The sequence below is a fragment of the Balaenoptera acutorostrata genome, chromosome 7, assembly GCF_949987535.1.
Source record: "Balaenoptera acutorostrata chromosome 7, mBalAcu1.1, whole genome shotgun sequence".
Classification (NCBI taxonomy): Eukaryota; Metazoa; Chordata; class Mammalia; order Artiodactyla; family Balaenopteridae; genus Balaenoptera; species Balaenoptera acutorostrata.
Window position 1 is genome coordinate 57467322 of NC_080070.1, and position 20457 is coordinate 57487778.

General features: G+C 35.9%; 1 protein-coding gene across 14 annotated transcripts in view; it reads left to right on the forward strand.

Moving 5' to 3' along the window:
* The window catches only part of AKAP9 (A-kinase anchoring protein 9), a 153911-nt gene that overhangs the window by 125357 nt on the left and 8097 nt on the right, over positions 1 to 20457 (forward strand). For 12 of the 14 annotated variants that reach the window (XM_057549560.1, XM_057549558.1, XM_057549563.1 and 9 more), the window contains 15 exons: positions 1533 to 1673; positions 2091 to 2579; positions 2999 to 3062; positions 3152 to 3273; positions 3855 to 4046; positions 4316 to 4504; positions 7741 to 7885; positions 10843 to 11062; positions 12178 to 12328; positions 13845 to 14513; positions 14747 to 14952; positions 15277 to 15382; positions 16840 to 17022; positions 18097 to 18297; positions 19167 to 19399. In XM_057549560.1, the coding sequence (XP_057405543.1) occupies positions 1533 to 1673; positions 2091 to 2579; positions 2999 to 3062; positions 3152 to 3273; positions 3855 to 4046; positions 4316 to 4504; positions 7741 to 7885; positions 10843 to 11062; positions 12178 to 12328; positions 13845 to 14513; positions 14747 to 14952; positions 15277 to 15382; positions 16840 to 17022; positions 18097 to 18297; positions 19167 to 19399 (3311 nt within the window). The remainder of the gene's footprint in view (positions 1 to 1532; positions 1674 to 2090; positions 2580 to 2998; positions 3063 to 3151; positions 3274 to 3854; positions 4047 to 4315; positions 4505 to 7740; positions 7886 to 10842; positions 11063 to 12177; positions 12329 to 13844; positions 14514 to 14746; positions 14953 to 15276; positions 15383 to 16839; positions 17023 to 18096; positions 18298 to 19166; positions 19400 to 20457) is intronic. The other 2 variants (XM_057549565.1, XM_057549571.1) reach the window with 2 other exon arrangements.

Here is a 20457-nt window from a genome sequence, read left to right on the forward strand (position 1 = left end):
AAATGTTAAGTATAGCAAATGTCCTCTGGAACTTGTGTGGGTTTTTTCCTTTTTCCTCTAACATGCATGTTAAGTGGTCATCATTCCTTTTAAGTAATGAAAATGTCAAAATATATTAGTGTTCTAGTGAATTAATGTATGAGTGGTAAGTCATTCACTTTTGCAGATTTTATACCTCATAATAGATTTCATCCTTTCACCCCTTTAAGCCTACTTATGTAAAGATCTGAAATCGCAGTTATTTCTTAGCATAGGATAGGACAGGTGTGAAAGGACTTTAATTTTCAAATTCTCACTTTATATATTTATAATTTTGAGAAGTTAATGTATAGTCCTATCTGAACACCAGAAATTAACTGATATATTAGGATTCTATAAATATTTATTTTATAAAGGATAACAATTCTTTCCATTTACTAGGCTTTTTCCTCCTAGCTCACTGGAACTATATAAATTACTGTAAATGATATTTAAAATAGTAATGTGGTGGGACTTTCCTGGTGGTCCAGTGGTTAAGAATCCACCTTCCAATTCAGGGGACGCGGGTTCGAACCCTGGTCGGGGAACCAAGATCCCACATTCCACAGGGCAACTAAGCCCGCATGTCGCAACTACTGAGAACATGAGCCACAACTACAGAGCCCATGTGCTCTGGAGCCTGCATGCTGCAACTACTGAACCCACGTGCCACAATTAGAGAGAAACCCATGCACCACAATGAGGAGCCCGTGCACCTCAACAAAAGATCCTGCATGCCGCAATGAAGATCCCGCCTACCCCAACTAAGACCCAACACAGCCAAAAATAAAATAAATAAATAAAATAAAATGGTAATGTGACTTTCCATATATATAAAACTTCTAAAGTAACACCTGGTATCTTTTGAGGAAAGTGATATAAATATGAAACTTTTTTGAACAGGTAAACTGAAACTATTTTCATTAATTATAAAATTTTAGGATATGTTCTAATGACATGATTTACCTTTCATTCCCAGAAATATCATTCTTTTCTTACTGTCTCAAGAATATAAAATGGGGACTTCCCCGGTGGTCCACTGGTAAAGAATCCACCTTCCAATGCAGGGGATGTGGGTTCAATCCCTGGTTGGGGAACTAAGATCCTACATGCCGTGAGGCGACTAAGCCTGTGCACCACAACTACAGAGCCCACGCACCCTGGAGCCTGCACGCCACAACTAGAGAAGAGAAAAAAAAACCAAAAAACCCGCACGCCACAACTAGAGAGAAGTCTGCATGCCGCACCGAAAGGTCCGGCATGCCTCAGCGAAGATCCCGTGTGCCTCAATGAAGACGCGATGCAGCCAAAAAAATAAAAATAAAGAAATAAGAAAGAATATAAAATGATGGTTGTGAAGAGTTTCCCTATTTGTTGAAAGAACATGGATCATTTTAACCCCTTTTATCTGATAAGCAGTCTTTCCTGAAAAAGCTTTATTGGAATGCACAAGTACCTTGAACTTGGCTTTGGTTTTTGAAAATAACGTGTTCATGTTTTCCACTACCATTTAGACAACTACTGAGCTGATTCATACCAGTGAAGAAAATGAATTTTTTGGTCGATTTGAGACTCTTACAGCTGAGTCGGCAGCTACCAAAGAAGAACTTGCCAATTATAAAGAGAAGGCAGAAAAACTTCAAGAAGAGCTTTTGGTAAAATAAGTAACATAGCTCCAATTTCTACCTATCTTAATTTTATTTCAAAGTGTGTATTCTCTTATATGAAAACAAACCCAGATCTATAACTTAACAGCTAGAAAAAAATCTTTTGTAAATTTGATGAAAAGGTATTATATAGTTTCGTTACTGTCATCTTTCTTCTTTGGTTTTCCTTGGAATCTTTTTTAGGGGGATGCTTTTAATCTCTAGTCTGTTAATGAAAGAGGAGAAAGACATGTTAAAGAGTACTGTATATCCCCTGAGAACCAAAAGTAGAGGCTGATCAAATGATTTCACTTCTGTGGTAATCTGTGACTATACATATATGTGAATATAGATGAAAACTGTGAGTGTTTCTGAAATGTGATATTTTTAACTAAATGTTCTACTGTTCTATTCATTATGTTTTAGGTAAAAGAAACAAATATGGCATTTCTCCAGAAAGATTTAAGCCAAGTTAGGGATCAACTCAAAAAGGCAGAAGAGAAATTACCCCACTTCTTAGAAAAAGAAGATAATACCGAGGTACAAGAAAACAGAAAGTTCTGCACGTTAGAGCCACTTCCTATAAAAGTGGGTAAAAGCTCTGCATCACAGACAGATGGGACTCTCAGGGTCAACAGCAGCAATCAGACTCCACAAATTCTTGTTAGAAATGCAGGAATCCAAATTGATTTACGGAGTGAATGTTCATCAGAGGAAGTCACTGAAGTAATTAATCAGTTTACTGAAAAAATTGAGCAGATGCAAGAACTACATGCTGCTGAGATTCTGGATATGGAATCCAGACATATTTCAGAAACTGAAACCTTAAAGAGAGATCACTATGTTGCTGTTCAGTTACTGACAGAGGAATGTGGTACCTTGAAGTCAGTGATACAGTGTCTGAGATCTAAAGAGGTATTTGGTTTTCATAATGTGTTTTTTCAACATTCTATGATTTTTTTTCCCAGAAATCTGTGTTTTTAAGAGACAAATTTGGGGCAATCTCTTCTTTATGATAAAATTACAATTTAAAATCTTTGCATTGTGTAGAGTCAAATAATAATGTTCCACAAAACTCCTGTGCAGATTTAGAACCCAATGTTATCATTCCTTAATTTAATAATGTCTCTTATTATTATGGTAATACCCATGAAGAAAAAAATTAAAGACTTACTGTAAACCATAGATATTTCATTTATTGTGAAAGGTGTGACATATTTAATTTTTTTTTTTGTTTTTTGACAGCATTACAAAAGAACAAAACTATTCATTGGACCCTGTTTTTATTAAAGCAAAAAAATGTTATCTTCTTTTGTTTGTTTTTTTCTGATTAGGGCTCCTCAGTTCCTGAATTAACACATTCTGATGCTTACCAAACTAGAGAAATATGTTCCAGTGGTAAGTTATATAAATTTCTAGAATTTGTATAGTACTTGTTTAAAAAGAGTTTGTTTCTCTTTAATAGTCAATGGTTTTCTTTATTTTAGATTCTGGATCAGACTGGGGTCAGGGAATTTATCTTACACAAAGTCAGGGATTTGACATAGCATCAGAAGGCCGAGGAGAAGAAGGTGAAAGTTCAACAGATTCATTTCCAAAGAAAATAAAGGTACTAAAAGGCAGACATCTTTTAGTAAAACTTTCTATATTGAACAAAGCAGTTTATTAGAAGTTAGGATAGAAGATCTATACTATAGTAAGATCTCTCTGAAGAGAGAATTGCATAGCTAGAAGGAACCTTGGGGCTCTAGTTTTATTTCTGTATTCTGCAGATAATAAAGTACAGTATATTTAATAGTTATCTGTATAAAGATTTTTTTTAAATTTCTATTCCTAATATTTTTGTTTGCCAAAATTATTAAAGCAGTCTCAAAGACTAGAACTTATCTCCTACATATTTCTTTCGGTCAAATTAGTGCCTAATAATTAAATCCAAGAAGAGCACATTAGGTATATGTGGAACTTAGAGATGAGAGCTACACAGTCATAGGCTGTCTTCTGGGATTGGCTTACCCCTCCATAGGAAGAAGGCATTCAGTAATGGTAGGCTGGTGTTTCCTTTCTGCAGTGGCTTTTCTAAATCAGTCTAACTGGGATAAAACTATGTTAAAATTTGTTTCTCTTTTCGTGTCTGACTTTGCCGTCTTTGAAAAAATGTCCTAATTCTGGCTTTTGGGTTATGGTTTCTAGGGATTACTGAGAGCTGTCCATAATGAAGGCGTGCAGGTGCTCTCTCTTACTGAGTCTCCCTATAGTGACGGAGAAGACCATCCTGTTCAGCAAGCTTCAGAGTCTTGGCTAGAAGAGAGAAGAGCTTACCTCAGTACAATCTCATCTCTTAAGGATTTGATTACCAAAATGCAAGTGCAAAGGAAAGCCAAGGTACTCAAAGAATATTACGCATCTAAAGAGCTTTATATGATTTTTATCATAAGTCACTTTACAAAATAAATTGTCTTTTATGACGTATTTTCACATGAATTTCTATGTACTGTTTAAATGCCCCAAGTTGCACACTTGAAAATAAATCTGTATTCTCTTAGGCTTCTAATACTGATTTTGGTTAGTAGACAAGTATCATTTTTAGAACAGTTCTTAAACATGCTTATTTGAAAACTAACTTTTGTTTTTTATACTTCTGTTTTTTGTAGGTTTATGATAGTTCTCAATCTCATGAGAGCTCCTCTGACTGGCGAGGTGAACTTCTGCTTGCTCTTCAGCAGGTTTTCTTAAAGGAGCACGGTGTTTTACTAGCTGCATTTCAGACCGAGCTGACAGCTCTAGGTACTAGAGATGCAGTTGAATTATTAAACTGTTTGGAACAGAGAATACAAGAACAGGTATCAAAATGAAACTTTAAATAAAACTTTAAAACAAAGAATGCTTTTTAATAGAAATGAGAAAATGAGCTATTGATTAGTTTTAGAGTAAGTCTGAAGGTTAAAATTTTAACAGGAACCACTAAAAATATTTAGGAGAAAAATTATTACCTTAAATGTTTTGTCTTATGTTAGAAAATAAGAAAGACTAAAAATTAATGAGCTAATCATCCAACTTGGGAAGTTAGAAAAAGAGTAACAAAATAAGTCCAGAGAAAATAGAAGGAATAAAATACCATCAGTTCTCACTAATTCAGTAGTTAGATTCCGTAAAGCTGCTGTGAATGTTGAGCCATTGCCACCAGGGGAAATACGGGGTGGGGTAGGCTTCTGTGAGCACCTGGTGATGACATTTTTGTCAACCAGTCAGTACAGAATCTCATTTTATGTGTGTTTCTGTTTAAAGACACCCTATTTACTATGTATTGTTGAATCATTAACATTGAAGTCATGGCCAATAGCATTATAACTTAAACCTAAACAAAGATTTTCTAACACATGCATTTTCTCTGTAATGTATCTTTCAGCCTTCTTATGCTTAGGCATACTAGACAGTACTTCATATCTATGCTTGGGGACCATTTTAAACAGCAAAATCACCAATAAAAAGCACAAAAGTATCAAAAATACAGCACTAAATAGATGGCAGAAAGGACACTTGTTTATAGTATAAGAGATGAAAGAAGGCGGCAGAGTGTCACTTTGTTCGACTTCAGCTAGGAACATGCACATGTGGCAATTTAAATTTTTTGCTGCTCTGTGCACATGTAGGAGATTAGTAACCATACGAGCACTGCCAAGTATTGAGTTTAGGGTTACAGATAAATTTTAATGAGTAGGCAAATTCTTAAATATGTAATCCACAAATAATGAGGCTCAACTGTAATAAGGAAAAAAAATTAGTGAAATGCATACACTTTGTACAGTAGAGAGCATAAACACGTTGAAAGTTGATTCTTCGAAAGGTTAATAAAATAGAAACTTTTCTGGAGAATAGGTTAAGGAAAATGGTAAAGCATACTTCTTTAAAAATTGGGAATAAAAATGGGATTATAACTAAAGATATGGCTGAGATATAAAAGTAATAGAATACTATGAATAATTTTACATCAATTCAAAAACTTTGGTGAAATGGGCAGATATTTGCTTATGAAAGCTCATTCAGATCCAGCATTCCACTCCTGGGTATATATCCCAAAAAAAAAACACTAATTCAAAAAGATACATGCACTCCAAAGTTCATAGCAGCATTATTTACAATTACCAAGATACGGAAGCAGCCTAAATGTCCATCAACAAATGAATAGTTAAGGTGTGGTGTGTGTGTGTGGATGTATCTATGCTCCCATTGTAAGATGATTGGAGAAATGCCCTGTCTTTTTATTAGGAAGCTAGTATAACCCTGTTACCAAAATCAGACAAAGATAATACAGGAAAGAAACTTTATGGGCCTATTTTATTCATGAACATAGATGCAGAAATCCTAAACAAAATATTAACAAGCCAAATCCACCAATGCATATTTTTTAGAGACACAATCACCTTATACTTATCCAGGGATGCAAAGGTAGCATACCATTAAGAAAAATTCATGTGACTCATCACTTTAACAAATTAAAGGGTGAAAAACCCCAGTGATCATCTCAAGAGATACAGCGAACAAATGAATGAATGCATTTCGTATTTTAAAACACCTTAAAACAAATAACAAACTAAAAATAAAAAGGAATTTCATGAACTATATAAAAGGTATATCTTGCAAGAACTACAGCAAGCATCATATCTGATAGTTAAATGTTAAAAACATTACTTAACAAAGGGTTAAGTAGTTTGCTCAACCTTGTCCTAAAGATCTAGCTAGCAAAGAAAAGGGAGAGAAATAAGGGTAGGAATAGGGAAGACCCCTCATCCACTTACATAGAAAACCAAAGAGGATCTACACACGTAGATTTTTTAAATTGATAGGAAAGTTTGGTTATGTTGTTGGATGTAAGATCAAGATGTAAAAATCTGATTTCTCAACAACAAACAAAATGTAATTTTATTTATGTATTTACTTTTGGCTGCACCACACGGCATATGGGATCGTAGTTCCCGGACCAGGGATCAAACCCACACCCCCTGCAGTGGAAGCATGGAGTTTTAACTGTTGGACCACCAGAGAAGTCCAAAATGTAATTTTAAAAATAATTATTTACAACAGCATTAAATGGACAAATTCCTAAAAGTATACAAACTACTAAAACTAACTCATGAAAAAATAGAAAATCTGAATAGATGTATAACAAAGAGTTAAATTAGTAATTTTAAAACTTCTCACAAAGTAAAGTTCAGGATCAGACGACTTCACTAGTGAATTCTACCAAATGTTGAAAGAAGAATTAATACCAGTTCTTCACAAACTCTTGCAAAATAAAGAAGGGAACACGTCCCAGCTCATTCTATGAGGACAATATTGCTCCGATTCTAAAGCCAGACAGAAATACCATAAGAAAAGAAATCTACAGACCAAATATCTAATGAGAATAAAACAACCAATGGAAAAATGGACAAGTGATATAGATATGCGCTCATGGAAGAAATAGAGAGTATCCAATAAATATATGAAAAGATGCTCAAATAAAATGTGCTATATAATTCATACTATGGAATCCTATATAACATTGAAAATGAGTGTGAAGTAGAGCTGTATGTGTCAGGCAGGATGGTTCACCAACATGTTCAGTGAAAAAGGCAAATTAAACAACAATGAATACAGTATAATGCCATTTATATAAAGTTTTAAAACATGTAAAACAGAACTGTATATTTTTTAGGATATGTGTGTGTATGTAATGTAATATACAGAGTGCATGAAAATAACACCAGACTTAGAATTTGGTTATTTCTTGAGCAGATGGTGCAGAGGAGGACGTATTCAGGGAGTTGTACACAGGAGACTTCAGCTGTATAAGGGCTGTTTCTTAGGCTAAGTGCATGGGTGTTTATTATATTATTCATCATGTTTTATTGGGTGTTTAAAGAATTTTGAAATAAATGTGGAAACTATTATCTAAAGAGTAGATCCTAATGAGCAGGAAGAGAACATTAGTAACATCTTTCCAAAATTTAGCATGTCATTCTTCTTCAGACTTCCTGGTTGTTAATTTTATTGTCTTTACAACTCTCTTGATTTTTTTTGTTTTTGTTTCTTACAGGGTATTGAATATCGAGCAGCCATGGAATGCCTCCAGAAAGCAGATAGAAGAAGTTTGTTAGCTGAAATTCAAGCACTGCATGCTCAGATGAATGGTAAGAAAATGACTCTGAAAAGAGAACAAGAGAATGATCAACCAAGCCAAGGTATGCTATATGACAGGCTCATGTGGTGACACAAATAGGTGAAACAACTTCACTTTATTATTATTCAGTTAAAACACATTTCTTCTTACTCACATTTTCTTCTCATTCTCACATCAGGAAGTTAATCTACATTAATTACTCTAGGGATTAAAGGGGTGTCCAATTTGTTTCAAGAGATAACGTGTGTGTGTGTGTGTCTCTCTCTCTCTATATATATATATGTATACACACACATATATATAATTTTTTTCTTTAATTTTTTTTAGAGTTGAAAAATATTTGTTTACATTAGGGTTCTCTGACCAGGCAAAAACTCATTCTCAGCTTTGGGAATGAAATAAAAAATGCTCAGTTATGCTGTGCCATCTAAGCTTATTGCTGCATCTTAAAAGCAGCAGTTCTTGAATTTGGGAGGAGGAGGGTAGTAGTGGAGGTAAGGGGGTTATTGCTCAGTCGCAAGAGAAAAAAATGCTGTGTGCACCAGACAGGCTGGATAGGACATGCTTTAAAATAGCAAAGGACTTTGCTTTTATCTCCTGTAGAGGTTGAAATTGACTTTAGTTAGCTATGTGTGGAGAGAGAATGATGGTTAACTCTTACAGAATAATCCAACAGACAGCAATTTTCTGACAAATAAACAGATATATTTAAGTTAAAATGAATAAGCATTGCCTTGATCAGGTTGTTTCGCCCGTTAAGTTCATTGTCTTTCTTTGTTTTGAAGCTCTATGTGAGGATAACCTAAAAGAAAAAGAAATCCTCAATGGAAGTAACGATTTCTTTTTAATACCTTTTGTGTGTGTGTGAACTGTAACATACATACAAAAAAGTACAAAATGCAAAAATATACAGTATAAAAACTATTAAATGAATACCTGTGGAAACCTCATCCATGTCAAGTATTCCAGAATTCCCCTTCTGCTAATCTATAGTAATATAGAACACATCTTCCTCTTTGGTACCCTAGAGGTAACCATTGTCCTGATTTTTTAACTACCTATTTATATATTCCTAAACCACATAAGTTTAAGGTTTTTCTTGCTCTTGAACTTTATCACTCTGTATATATTTGCGTCTTGTCTCTTTCACCTCTCTATAACATTCTTCTAAGTTACCACATTTATCTCTAGTTCATTCATTTTTGTTACTGTATAGAATTCCCTTGTGTGACTATTTCACAATTTATATATCCATTCTGTGGTTGAACATTTAAGTTGTTTCTACTTTTTAGCTATTAAATTCAGTCTCTTCTGCACATTGTTATGCCGTGTTTCTGATGCATACATGCGTGAGTCTTCTGGATACATACCCAGGAGTGGAATTGCTAGATCATAGAATACATATCATCAAATTTATTAGACAGTGCCAGACTGTTTTCCAAAGTGATCATATCAATTTGTGCACTTTCTAGCAGTACATGAAAGTTCTGTTGCTTCACATTTTTGCCAGAAGTTGATATTGTCAGCCTTTAGTTGCCAGTCTGGTGGGTATGCGGTGGATTGTTGTTGTGGTTTTAATTTACATTTCTCTAATAACTGAATTGGCTTATTTGTGGTATGATTATTGGCTAGCTGGATTTTTGCTTTTGTGGTATGCTTGTTCAAATCTTTTCACTTTTCAATAGAGGAATCTTAAATTGAGCTGCAGCTGGAAATCATTAGAGATTAAAATGAAATTTTTCATCATATCTAGTGAAGACACATACATGTCTTTGTCTTCATTTCTGTTTAATATAAAGGTAGAAACACTTATACTTTTGCCAATTTTGAAAGTTACACCAGTCTCACATTTGTCATTGAAAAGCTGAAGAATTTAAATATCTTTAAATATTTTAGAGAAAACAGGTATAATAAGGTTACAAATTAAATATATCCCTTATATTTAGACATAGGATTAATTGCAGATTATTTTTGGAGAATTTATTAGTATTAATTTTACTTAATTAAATAGGACCCTGTTGAAAGCTTAGTTAGTATCACATAGATACATATTTATAAATGTAAATCCTTAGACTCTACTCTCTAAGAAATAGTTTTAAAAGCCTAAATTAACATGAATACTCTAAAGCCAATGTAATTCCTGTCTCCTGACATCAGTAATATGAATTGTAATAGGAAGTAATGAACTTTGATAAAATTTTTTAAGTTAAAAATACATTTATGATAGAATAGAGAAACAGAAGAAAAGAGTAAAAATCACCCCTGGAATCTCCTAAATCCTAAACTAATGACTATTAAAACCCAGGATATATGTCTCCAGACATGTTTCATTGTGCATATGTACATAAGTTTATATTTTTTATAAAAATGGATCCTGATGTATATATTTCATTACATTTTTTTCATTTATTATCCTTAGGGATTTAAATATTTCACTTTGTTTTCATTGTGACAGACATATAGCAAGGGTTCGGTATGTTTTTAAAGAAAAAACCATTATCCAAATTGGTGTTTGGACTTCCCACTTTTGTTAGGATGAAGTTCCTAGGGACTGTCTGCGAAGGAGGGCTGAACAAAACAAGCAAGCAATACTAATCATTGTAGTCAGAGTTACAGGGTGACTCCTGCAAGTACTTCGGCTATCAAAAACCATTGGAATTTTTTAGTGTGAGCTATCAAAATTCTGAATGAACAAATATAAGTTCCTATTTATAGTATTGTGTGAACACCTCAAGTTTTTTTTTTTAATTTCAAGTCTTGTATCCAGTAATGAATTGTTAAGTTTTTATCATCCTTATATATTTGTACAAAGTTCTGAAATCTTGACAGTATAGCACTATGAGGAAAAAGAGGCATATGCATGTATTTATATAAATTGCTAACTTGGGGGCTGTAATCTTTTCACATTTGCTTTGTAGTAATCTCTTAAATAACAAGTCAGTTATTATCAACAAAATATTTATAAGCCAAATATGAGTTGCTAGATCATATTTTAAATATTAATAATTTTTCATTTAGAACTCTTGGAATATAATATGCAGCAGAAGCAGTCTCAAATGCTGGAGATGCAAGTGGAGCTCAGCAGTGTGAAAGACAGAGCAACAGAACTGCAGGAACAACTGAGTTCTGAGAAAATGGTGGTTGCTGAACTGAAAAGTGAACTTGCACAAGCTAAATTGGAACTAGAAACAACACTCAAGGCACAGCATAAGCACCTAAAGGAATTAGAGGCATTCAGGTGTGCCAAGCTTCCTAATTATAAACCTGTATTAGTGAAGGACTTGGAGTAATTTTGTCACAGACATTGTGCAGATCTTACAAAAATGTAACATTGTATATAATATTTAAATAACATGAAACTGTTACTTATAGGAAAAACTACAGTGGAAAGGAAGCACCCCAAATTTTTCCAAATGATAAACTCATGATTAGGTATTTTGGCATATTCTCTACGTGGCTTCAGTTCTGTTTGAGACTTGTTGTATAAGATACATAAATTTGACCTTCATTTTACCACCAAATAATTTGTAGTGATATTTATGATCTCAATGGAATTCATGGTTTAGTTAGCTAAAATACGCAAAATTTTTTAAAGATAATGCTTGTAAAAAGGATAAATTTGTTGGTGTAAATACTGAGATATTCTGCTTGCCAAGGACACATTACAAGTATAGTCATTATTTTGAATTTTTTCACACACAAACCATGGTTCTTATGTTCAGTAGAAGTTAAAGGAAATTTTTATTCATATTACTTTGTAACAATAAATTGTTTACAATGGTAAATAATAACTAATAGTTGTATTACTAGAAACAGTTAATTTGACTGAACCACAGTCAAAAAATCTTTAATCTTTACATGGTTTATATTTTCCTATTTGCGAGTTTATTTTTTTATTACTATTTTTTTTAATTAATTAATTTATTTTTGGCTGCATTGGGTCTTCGTTGCTGCACACAGGCTTTCTCTAGTTGCGGCGAGCGGGGGCTACTCTTCCTTGCAGTGTGCGGGCTTCTTATTGCGGTGGCTTCTCTTGTTGTGGAGCACAGGCTCTAGACACATGGGGTTCAGTAGTTGTGGCACGTGAGCTCAGTTGTGGCTCACGGGCTCTAGAGCGCAGGCTCAGTAGTTGTGGCGCATGGGCTTCGTTGCTCCGCGGCATGTGGGATCTTCCCGGACCAGGGATCGAACCCATGTCCCCTGCATTGGCAGGCAGATTCTTAACCCATGAGCCACCAGGGAAGCCCTACCTAGTTTATAATGTGCCGCCACTTTTCAGTGGAAGCTGTTCTCTCTCAATAATATACTTGGTCAAAGTAGTTCTATGAAAGTTCATTTGTCTCTGTGATTTAGGTTGGAAGTTAAAGATAAAACAGATGAAGTACATTTGCTTAATGACACGTTAGCAAGTGAACAGAAAAAGTCCAGAGAGCTCCAGTGGGCTTTGGAGAAAGAGAAAGCCAAGCTGGGACGCAGTGAAGAGCGGGATAAAGAAGAACTTGAGGTATTGTTATCTTTGTCTTTAAATGTCTGTGAAAAAATCCACAGTGATAGAAGAGAGACGTTCCTTTTCCTATAATGTTGACCTTAGACTCATTATTAGGTATGATAAGTCGTTCACTATGTGTTGAATATTATAATGTTATCTAAAGTATTATCAGGAATTGCTAATGGTATGATCCTTTTCTGTTTTGCTGCATCCAAGGATGCATAGAGACTGTTCTGCTACAGCATGTGTTTTAGGAATTTGAATTAGTGCATATATAATTTGATAAATATGGCAATTGTGTCTTTTTAATGCAGAAGTAGTTTAGGTTCCTGTTTTCTCCTAGGGAAGGAGAGCAGTGATACTTTTCTGGCAGCAGGAGCCCTTGCTACTATATTTTAAGACGCTGGGCTCTCTCCCAGAGAGGCACACCCCACCTTGCACAGCTCACAGCTCAAAGCAGGTTGTACTGCAGGCAGTGCCACTTTAACAGTTCCCCCTGGCTCGGAGCTCTTCTTCTATCCACATAATCCTGGTACTCGCTAGCTCTGTGCTAAAAAACTGGGTAGCCAGAATCCAGATTTTCCACCCTGTTACTTTTGGGTTTTTTGTTTTTTTGTTTTTTTTTAAATGTCCACCATGGATGGTAGCCTCCAGGCACAGTGAGCTTTCTACCTAGCAAGGACATGTTATTTCCTCAGGTATTGATTACTATTTTTTAATCATTACAAATTTTTATAGGTTTTGAGTAGTTTGTCCCTAACCCTGCTCTCCTCCTAAGCCCTAGTATTTTTAGTTATGTGGTATGGTATTGGAAAATTCAAGGGTTTTCAGGAACTCCCATCACATTATATCAGAAATACTTTTATTTTCTTTTTTTTTAAAACTTTATTTATTTTATTTTTATTTTTGGCTGCGTTGGATCTTCGTTGCTGTGCACGGGTTTTCTCTACTTGCGGGGAGCGGGGGCTACTCTTCGTTGTGGTGCACAGGCCTCTCATTGCAGTGGCCTCTCGTTGCAGAGCACGGGCTCTAGGTGCATGGGCTTCAGTAGTTGTGGCTCGCGAGCTCTAGAGCGCAGGCTCAGTAGTTGTGGCACACGGGCTTAGTTGCTCCGCGGCATGTGGGATCTTCCGGGACCAGGGCTCAAACTCGTGTCCCCTGCATTGGCAGACGGATACTTAACCACTGCGCCACTGCGGAAGCCCAGAAATACTTTTATTTTTAAAGGTTATTAACCCTAGAAGAAATGTACTCTGCTTCATATTTCTTAACCAGATATGATTAATGTTGGGAGAGAAAGTATTATGTAGCTTAGCTCTATTTTGTTGATGTTCTTTGACGAAAATCAACTGGCTGTCCAAATAATTACACTCTCACCACTGAAAATACAAGTTAGTAAATTGGATAATCAGTTCTTTTACCAGATACTATCAACTCAGTATTAATAAAGGCACAATTGTATACTTAATATTATTGAAAGTATTCTCAACAATATTAACATAAATTCTTAAATTCAACTTTCTCCTACAAGGATCTGAAATTTTCACTTGAGGGTCAGAAACAAAGGAATATTCAGCTAAATCAACTTTTGGAACAACAGAAACAACAACTAAATGAATCACAGCAGAAAATAGAATCACAAAGAGTGCTACATGATGCCCAGTTATCCGAAGAACGAGGTCGAAACTTGGAACTTCAAGTACTTCTTGAATCTGAGAAAGTTCGAATTCGGGAAATGAGTAGTACCCTGGATAGGGAGCGGGAATTACATGCACAACTACAGAGCAGTGATGATAGTGGGCAGTCTCGGCCATCCTTACCCTCTGAGGACCTCCTGAAAGAGCTTCAGAAACAGTTAGAGGAGAAACACAGTCGCATAGTAGAATTGTTAAATGAGACTGAGAAATATAAACTGGATTCTTTGCAAACAAGACAGCAAATGGAAAAGGATAGGCAGGTTCACAGAAAGACGTTGCAGACAGAACAAGAGGCCAACACTGAGGGACAGAAAAAAATGCATGAGCTTCAGTCCAAAGTGGAAGATCTTCAGCGCCAACTGGAAGAGAAAAGGCAACAAGTTTATAAGTTAGACCTTGAAGGAAAACGACTGCAAGGAATTATGCAGGAATTCCAAAAGCAGGAACTAGAACGAGAAGAAAAACGAGAAAGTAGAAGAATTCTGTATCAGAATCTTAATGAGGTAAATTGACATTTTGTTTTAAAATATTTTTTAAAAGAATACTGTAGCCATGTGATCATATAATTTTGATATTGGATTAAATTATTTAAATAGCTATGTACAAATCATTTAAAAATGAAATCTATAGAAGTTTATTTGGAATAATAATAATAACTGTGTTCCCCTAAGAAAGAATGTGATGTGCTATTTATTTTATAATGATTGCTTTTTCTTTTTCTGTCCAAAATTGCCAGCCAACCACTTGGAGTTCAACCAATGATCGAACCAGAAATTGGGTTCTTCAGCAGAAAATAGAAGAGACAAAGGAATCAAGCTATCCTAAAATGATTGAAATGAATGGAGGAGGAACTGGCTATAATCATGAATTAGAAATGATCAGACAAAAACTTCAACGTGTGGCTTCAAAACTACAGCATCTAGCCCAGAAAGCCTCCAATAGGTTAGAATTTTCTGCTTGACCTTTGGAAATGGCATTCTTAGACAAGCTGGACAGAAATCTGTCTCTCACTCTTAGCTAGCCAAGGGTGGGAAATTCAAATTTTAAAGTTAGTTCATGTTTACATTAGGAGGTGATATTTCTTTAACAAAACTCATATACCTGAAAACAAATATCGTTAACATCCTGACTCAGGGAAAGAGAACACTTAATGTAAAGGAGAAGTAAGAGGTGAAGCAGTGTTGCCTGATTTGTAATGTTTGTGTTAGTCAACACTGCTCCTTGAGATGATATGTTTTGACTTTTTGCCCTTTTTTTTTTTTGAAGACTACAGTTTGAAACAGCAGATGATGAAGATTTTGTTTGGGTTCAGGAAAATATTGATGGAATTGTTTTACAACTACAAAAATTAACTGGCCAGCCAGGCGAAGAGGTAAGACTTTCTAAAAACACTGTATAGTATCGAGAGCAAAGATTTAATGGAAATTATATGAATCATTTGAAACTGGCACTGTATTTTCTAAAGAGTTTTAATTTTATCTTTTCATTTATTTAAAATATTAATAATGTTTGCCTTTCCCCAGTAGATGATAGTGAAAGTTTGAGGGGAAACAAAATTATCATTATTGAATAACTATGGTGACTTCTTATTATATTATGAAAAGTTTCTTGAAAGAATAGTCTTTTACCCTCACCACTCCATGAAACCACCCTCAGGATGCTACCAGGGTGTTGGCGATTGACTAATCTAGTGAATCTTTTCAGTCCCTGTCGTTCTTGGCTTCTTTGTAGCATCTGACCCTTTTGACCTCTTCCATTTTAAATACCCTCTCTTTCCTTACCTTTTGTGTTACTGTTCTCTCATTTCTTCCATTTCTTTCATCAATCACCTTCATGAGTTCTTCTTCCTATGCTGATCCATTTTTTCCCTCTAACTGTGAAAGCTCATTCATTCCCACAGCCTGAATTCTCAGTAGACTTAATTATTGAACAAATAACTTACATTGGGCACCTACTATGTGCCAGGTACTATACTGGGTTCTGGGGCTATAGTGAACAAATCTGATAAAAATCTCACCTTTATGGAACTTATCTTCTTGTGGACTATGGTTCTATTCTAAACCTTTGTCCTGTGGTCCAGGTTTATATTTTCACTTAGTTACAAGACATCTTTCCTTGGGGAAACATACCCCATAGTGACCCCTTTAGGAATCCCACAGGCACAATCCAAACTGAGCATCGTCTTCTTTTCTCCTTCCTGTCCCAAACCCACATTTTTGGTCATGATATCACCCAGTTTAGAGAGTTGAAAGTCATCCTAACCACTTTCCTTCATTCTTACTTGCACATCCAAGCAGTCACTAAGTCCTGTGCCTTCTACCTCCTAAGTGCCTTTCGTCATTGCCCGCATTCAGGCCTTCAGCATTTCTCACCTGGACTGTTGGCAGTAACTTCCTGATGTGTCTGCCTGACATCAGGATCTTTCTTCTCTCATTTACTCGACTTTGCGCAGTACTATCAAAGGAATCTTTCTCACACGTAAATTTTGTTTATGGCATGCTCCAGCCTAAAGCCTTTCATGGCTCTTCACTACCTACAGTTAGGTCTATTATCCATGAAATGAAAGCAACCTTTACTCTAGTCTTAACAAGCTTGTTTTAGCTCCTTAAAAGCAACACACTCACGCCCAAGCCTTTGTGCCTTTACACGTGCTCTTCCTTCTGCTTAATATGCCCTTCTTTCCTGCCTAGTAAAGTCCTACTTATTATTTAAGACACAGCTCAAGCACTATTTCTTCATGAAATCTGTTGTTCTCAGTGACTACACATTTTATATGCATTATTCGTAAAAGTTTGTGCTTATATGACCTTTTGCCATTTTGTCTTTTAGCCTACCTTAAGGTCCCCAAGTACTTCTTGTGGCTCATTAACTGAAAGACTACTAAGACAAAATACTGAGCTGACAGGACATATCAGCCAACTGACTGAAGAAAAGAATGATTTAAGAAACATGGTTATGAAGCTGGAGGAGCAGATCAGGTGTTATCGACAGACAGGAGCGGGCAGAGATTATGTACGTCTTTTTTTATCATGGCAGCGTACTAAGCATCTGATTCTTAGTAGGATCACTGGAAATTTTTATAGGAATGACAGTAATAATAATAGCTATTATTTATTTATGGGGAGCCTTCTCTGCCAGATTCTGGGTTATATATGTTCAGAATCTCGTATCCACACCCTGTCTTGCACTTGAGAAAACTGAAGTCAGTAGTCAAACCAAGATATACTTATCTCCAAAGCCAAGTACTTTGCTACCTATGGACCAATTGCAGATACATGTGAAGAAGTGTTCACATGTGCATTCTGCCTGTTCTTGTCAGTTATTTATCAGTAATTGTGTTCATAACTCAAGTGGAAAATGCCATTAAATTACATATTTCAGTCTAATAAACTACTCTGGGAATTTATTTAAATTTTTTCCATTTAAAAACTACAAAATACTAAATTGCTAGCTCTGTTACCATCCAATATAAAGATAGGAATGACCTGTAAGACCAACTGTGTGGTCAGATGCATGATAACACATCCACACAGCTTCTGTAGAGACCCACTTCCCTATGTACAAGTTGAGCTTTTTTTTCCCCACTTCTCCAGTGTACTGTTTCAGGCACAGGCTCAACATTTGAACCCAGATGGTCCATTTTTAAAGTCTACCAAAAAAACAAGCGAAAAAAAGGGAATTCCTTGGTGGTCAGTGGGTTAGGACTCTGCACTTTCACTGTCGTGGCCTGGATTCAGCCCCTAGTCGGGGAACTAACATCCTGCTAACCTTTAGTGCAGCGCGGCCAAAAAAAAAGGTCTCTAGACTTTTTTAGTTGAAAGCTCTGCTAATCCAAACATCTTGTCTGGGGCCAGGCTTTCACACGGATTTTTAGTTGTAAAGGTAATCTACTCAGCAAGGTCATAAACTTAAAAGTTAGTGGATATTCTTTAATGTCAGTTGAGATTGGCTTTGAACTTCCCTGTCTGAGGTTGGAAAGCTGAGCATTCTATATCCCCCACAGGGATACCTTTAATATGTTTAATTCAGATTCTTCTTCAGAAACTTGTTCTTTAAAATCATGTAAGTAGGCTCTGGCTTCTGCAGTCTTCTAGGTTTTCATTCAGCGGTGGCCCCAACATTGAAGCCATCATTGCTTCAGAAAAAGAAGTCTGGAACAGAGAAAAGTTGACTCTCCAAAAATCCTTGAAACGGGCAGAAGCTGAAGTATACAAACTAAAAGCTGAACTAAGAAATGAAGCTTTACTTCAAAATCTGAGCCCTGATTCTGAGCACGCCACTGTAAAGGTAGGAGACATCTTCCATCTAAATGTATACTAAAATTGGTCCTCTGCTTTTGCCTTATTTCATCTATCACTAACCTTAATTGTCAGACTAAAGAATTTTAGGTGGCACTCAGGCTGTGCCTCTAGGTCTCTGTACTCAGTCTGTCATTGAATGCAGATCTCTAGCTGGTCACAAAAAAACTGTGGTGAAGCATGCCCAGGTTTGGGATCAGATTAAGCTCTATTAATGGTCACAGAGGCAGCACCTTGAGCTCATGGTCCCACTTCCCACAGTCTCATCCCTAAAAGACCAACAGAAAGTTAGCTTTTCAACTCCCAACAGAAGCTCTCTACTACTGTCAGTATTAGAGGATCATGCTCTGTAAGTGGTAAGCCCTCTGAACAGTCTCTCTAATGACTAATAATGAATATTGTAGTACAACTACCTTAATCAGTTAACATAAAATCCAAAAAAAAAACAAGGAAAGAAAGAAAATGTTTGGAATATTTATTCCAGTTATGGAGTGAACATAAATGTGTGACTCTTAAAGGGACAGAAAACATTAACATTGAAAAAGTTAAATAGATTAGTGATGATACTAATAAAGTAGCTCTATACAATTAAAAAAACTCAGGTGATAATGCAAACACAAAAATTTTTGCAATAAATATGATTAATAGGAGCTAAAATCCATTCACTGAAGGGAGGCAAAAGTATAAAGGTTTAGCTTTACTTTTTACCTTTGCTGATAAAGTAGAAAACAGTGATGGGGTACCTGCCATTCTACTACTGCCACTTTTTAAAAATAAAGTCTAGGTTATCTTCCCCTAGAGAACAGTTTGAATAACTTCTTAATAATGTCTTTATGTTTTTCTTTTCTTTAAACATAGAGAATTTATGGCAAATACCTGAGGGCAGAAAGTTTTCGGAAAGCTCTCATTTATCAAAAGAAATACCTGCTTCTGTTACTGGGTGGGTTCCAGGAATGTGAGGATGCCACCCTGGCTCTGCTTGCCCGAATGGGGGGACATCCGGCCTTCACGGATCTAGAGGTGATCACCAACCGTCCAAAGGGCTTCACCAGGTTTCGGTCAGCTGTCAGAGTGTCCATGGCAATTTCGAGGTAAAATACTTGAAAGAAAATGCATTTTAATCGACTTTCTAAAGAGATTAGTTATTTTCAGTCCTCTCTCTTTTCTCTGTCCGTTGTGCTCCATATTCATATAGTATAAGACACTTGCCATCACTGAAACATGCCTACTTCTTTCTAGGTTTTCATCCTTTTTAGTCAGGGATACTTTATGTTATACTATAGAGAGCCTATGAAAAGGGCCCTCCCAGAGGCAGGCAGCCAGTGACTCGGCTGGGACATCCAATCTGGGTTGTCTCTTTTTTTTTTTAATTAATTAATTTAGTCTCTTTTTTTTTTTTAAATCTGAATAAGTCCATGAACTAGTTCAGACATATAAATAAAAGAGATCATAAGAGAGAAAAATGTTTTTTGAAAAGTTACTTAGGCTGACACACATTCATTTTCTTCATTACTAAAATAACCCACTCTCACAGCCCAGCTATAGAAAGCCCTGGCCTGACTCTGCATTGGACTGTGCTGTTGCTTTTGTTGTCACTCCTTTTCTGGTAGTTCCAATCTAGGAACTCTGGTGCTAACTGGTATATACCCAGACACCTAGATACCTTCTCCATGCTTCCTCTCCCTTTTACTTCTGTAGGAGCCAGACAGTCTCAAAGGAAATTTTTTTTTTAAGTATTACCCAATTCTGTTGTATTCGGGTTATTTACAAGTACCTCAAAAGATCACAAAGGCAGAATAAGAGGTGTAATTTATGTTTTTGTGTGCTGAGTAGCATCTGCTGGCTTTCAGCTCCTCACTGCCCTTCTAGACCAGCCTCCATACTGCCAGGGGCTTACAGTCTGCGGATGGTGTCTTCCAGACTCCTTGCCAAATGGCATCCTTTTTGGTTCTGTCTTTTCTTGGCAGTAGCACAAGAATTAGAAGGTTGGAGAAAGCAAAGAGCTCTCCTTCCTCATCTTTTCCTTTTCCTTTGTCATCTTTCATTCCCTTCATCACCTTATACAGCTTGTACAGGGTTAAGTGCTGGGAGATGCATTGATAAAAGACATAATCCCTGCCTAAATCCCTGAAGGCAGCTCACTTTCTAG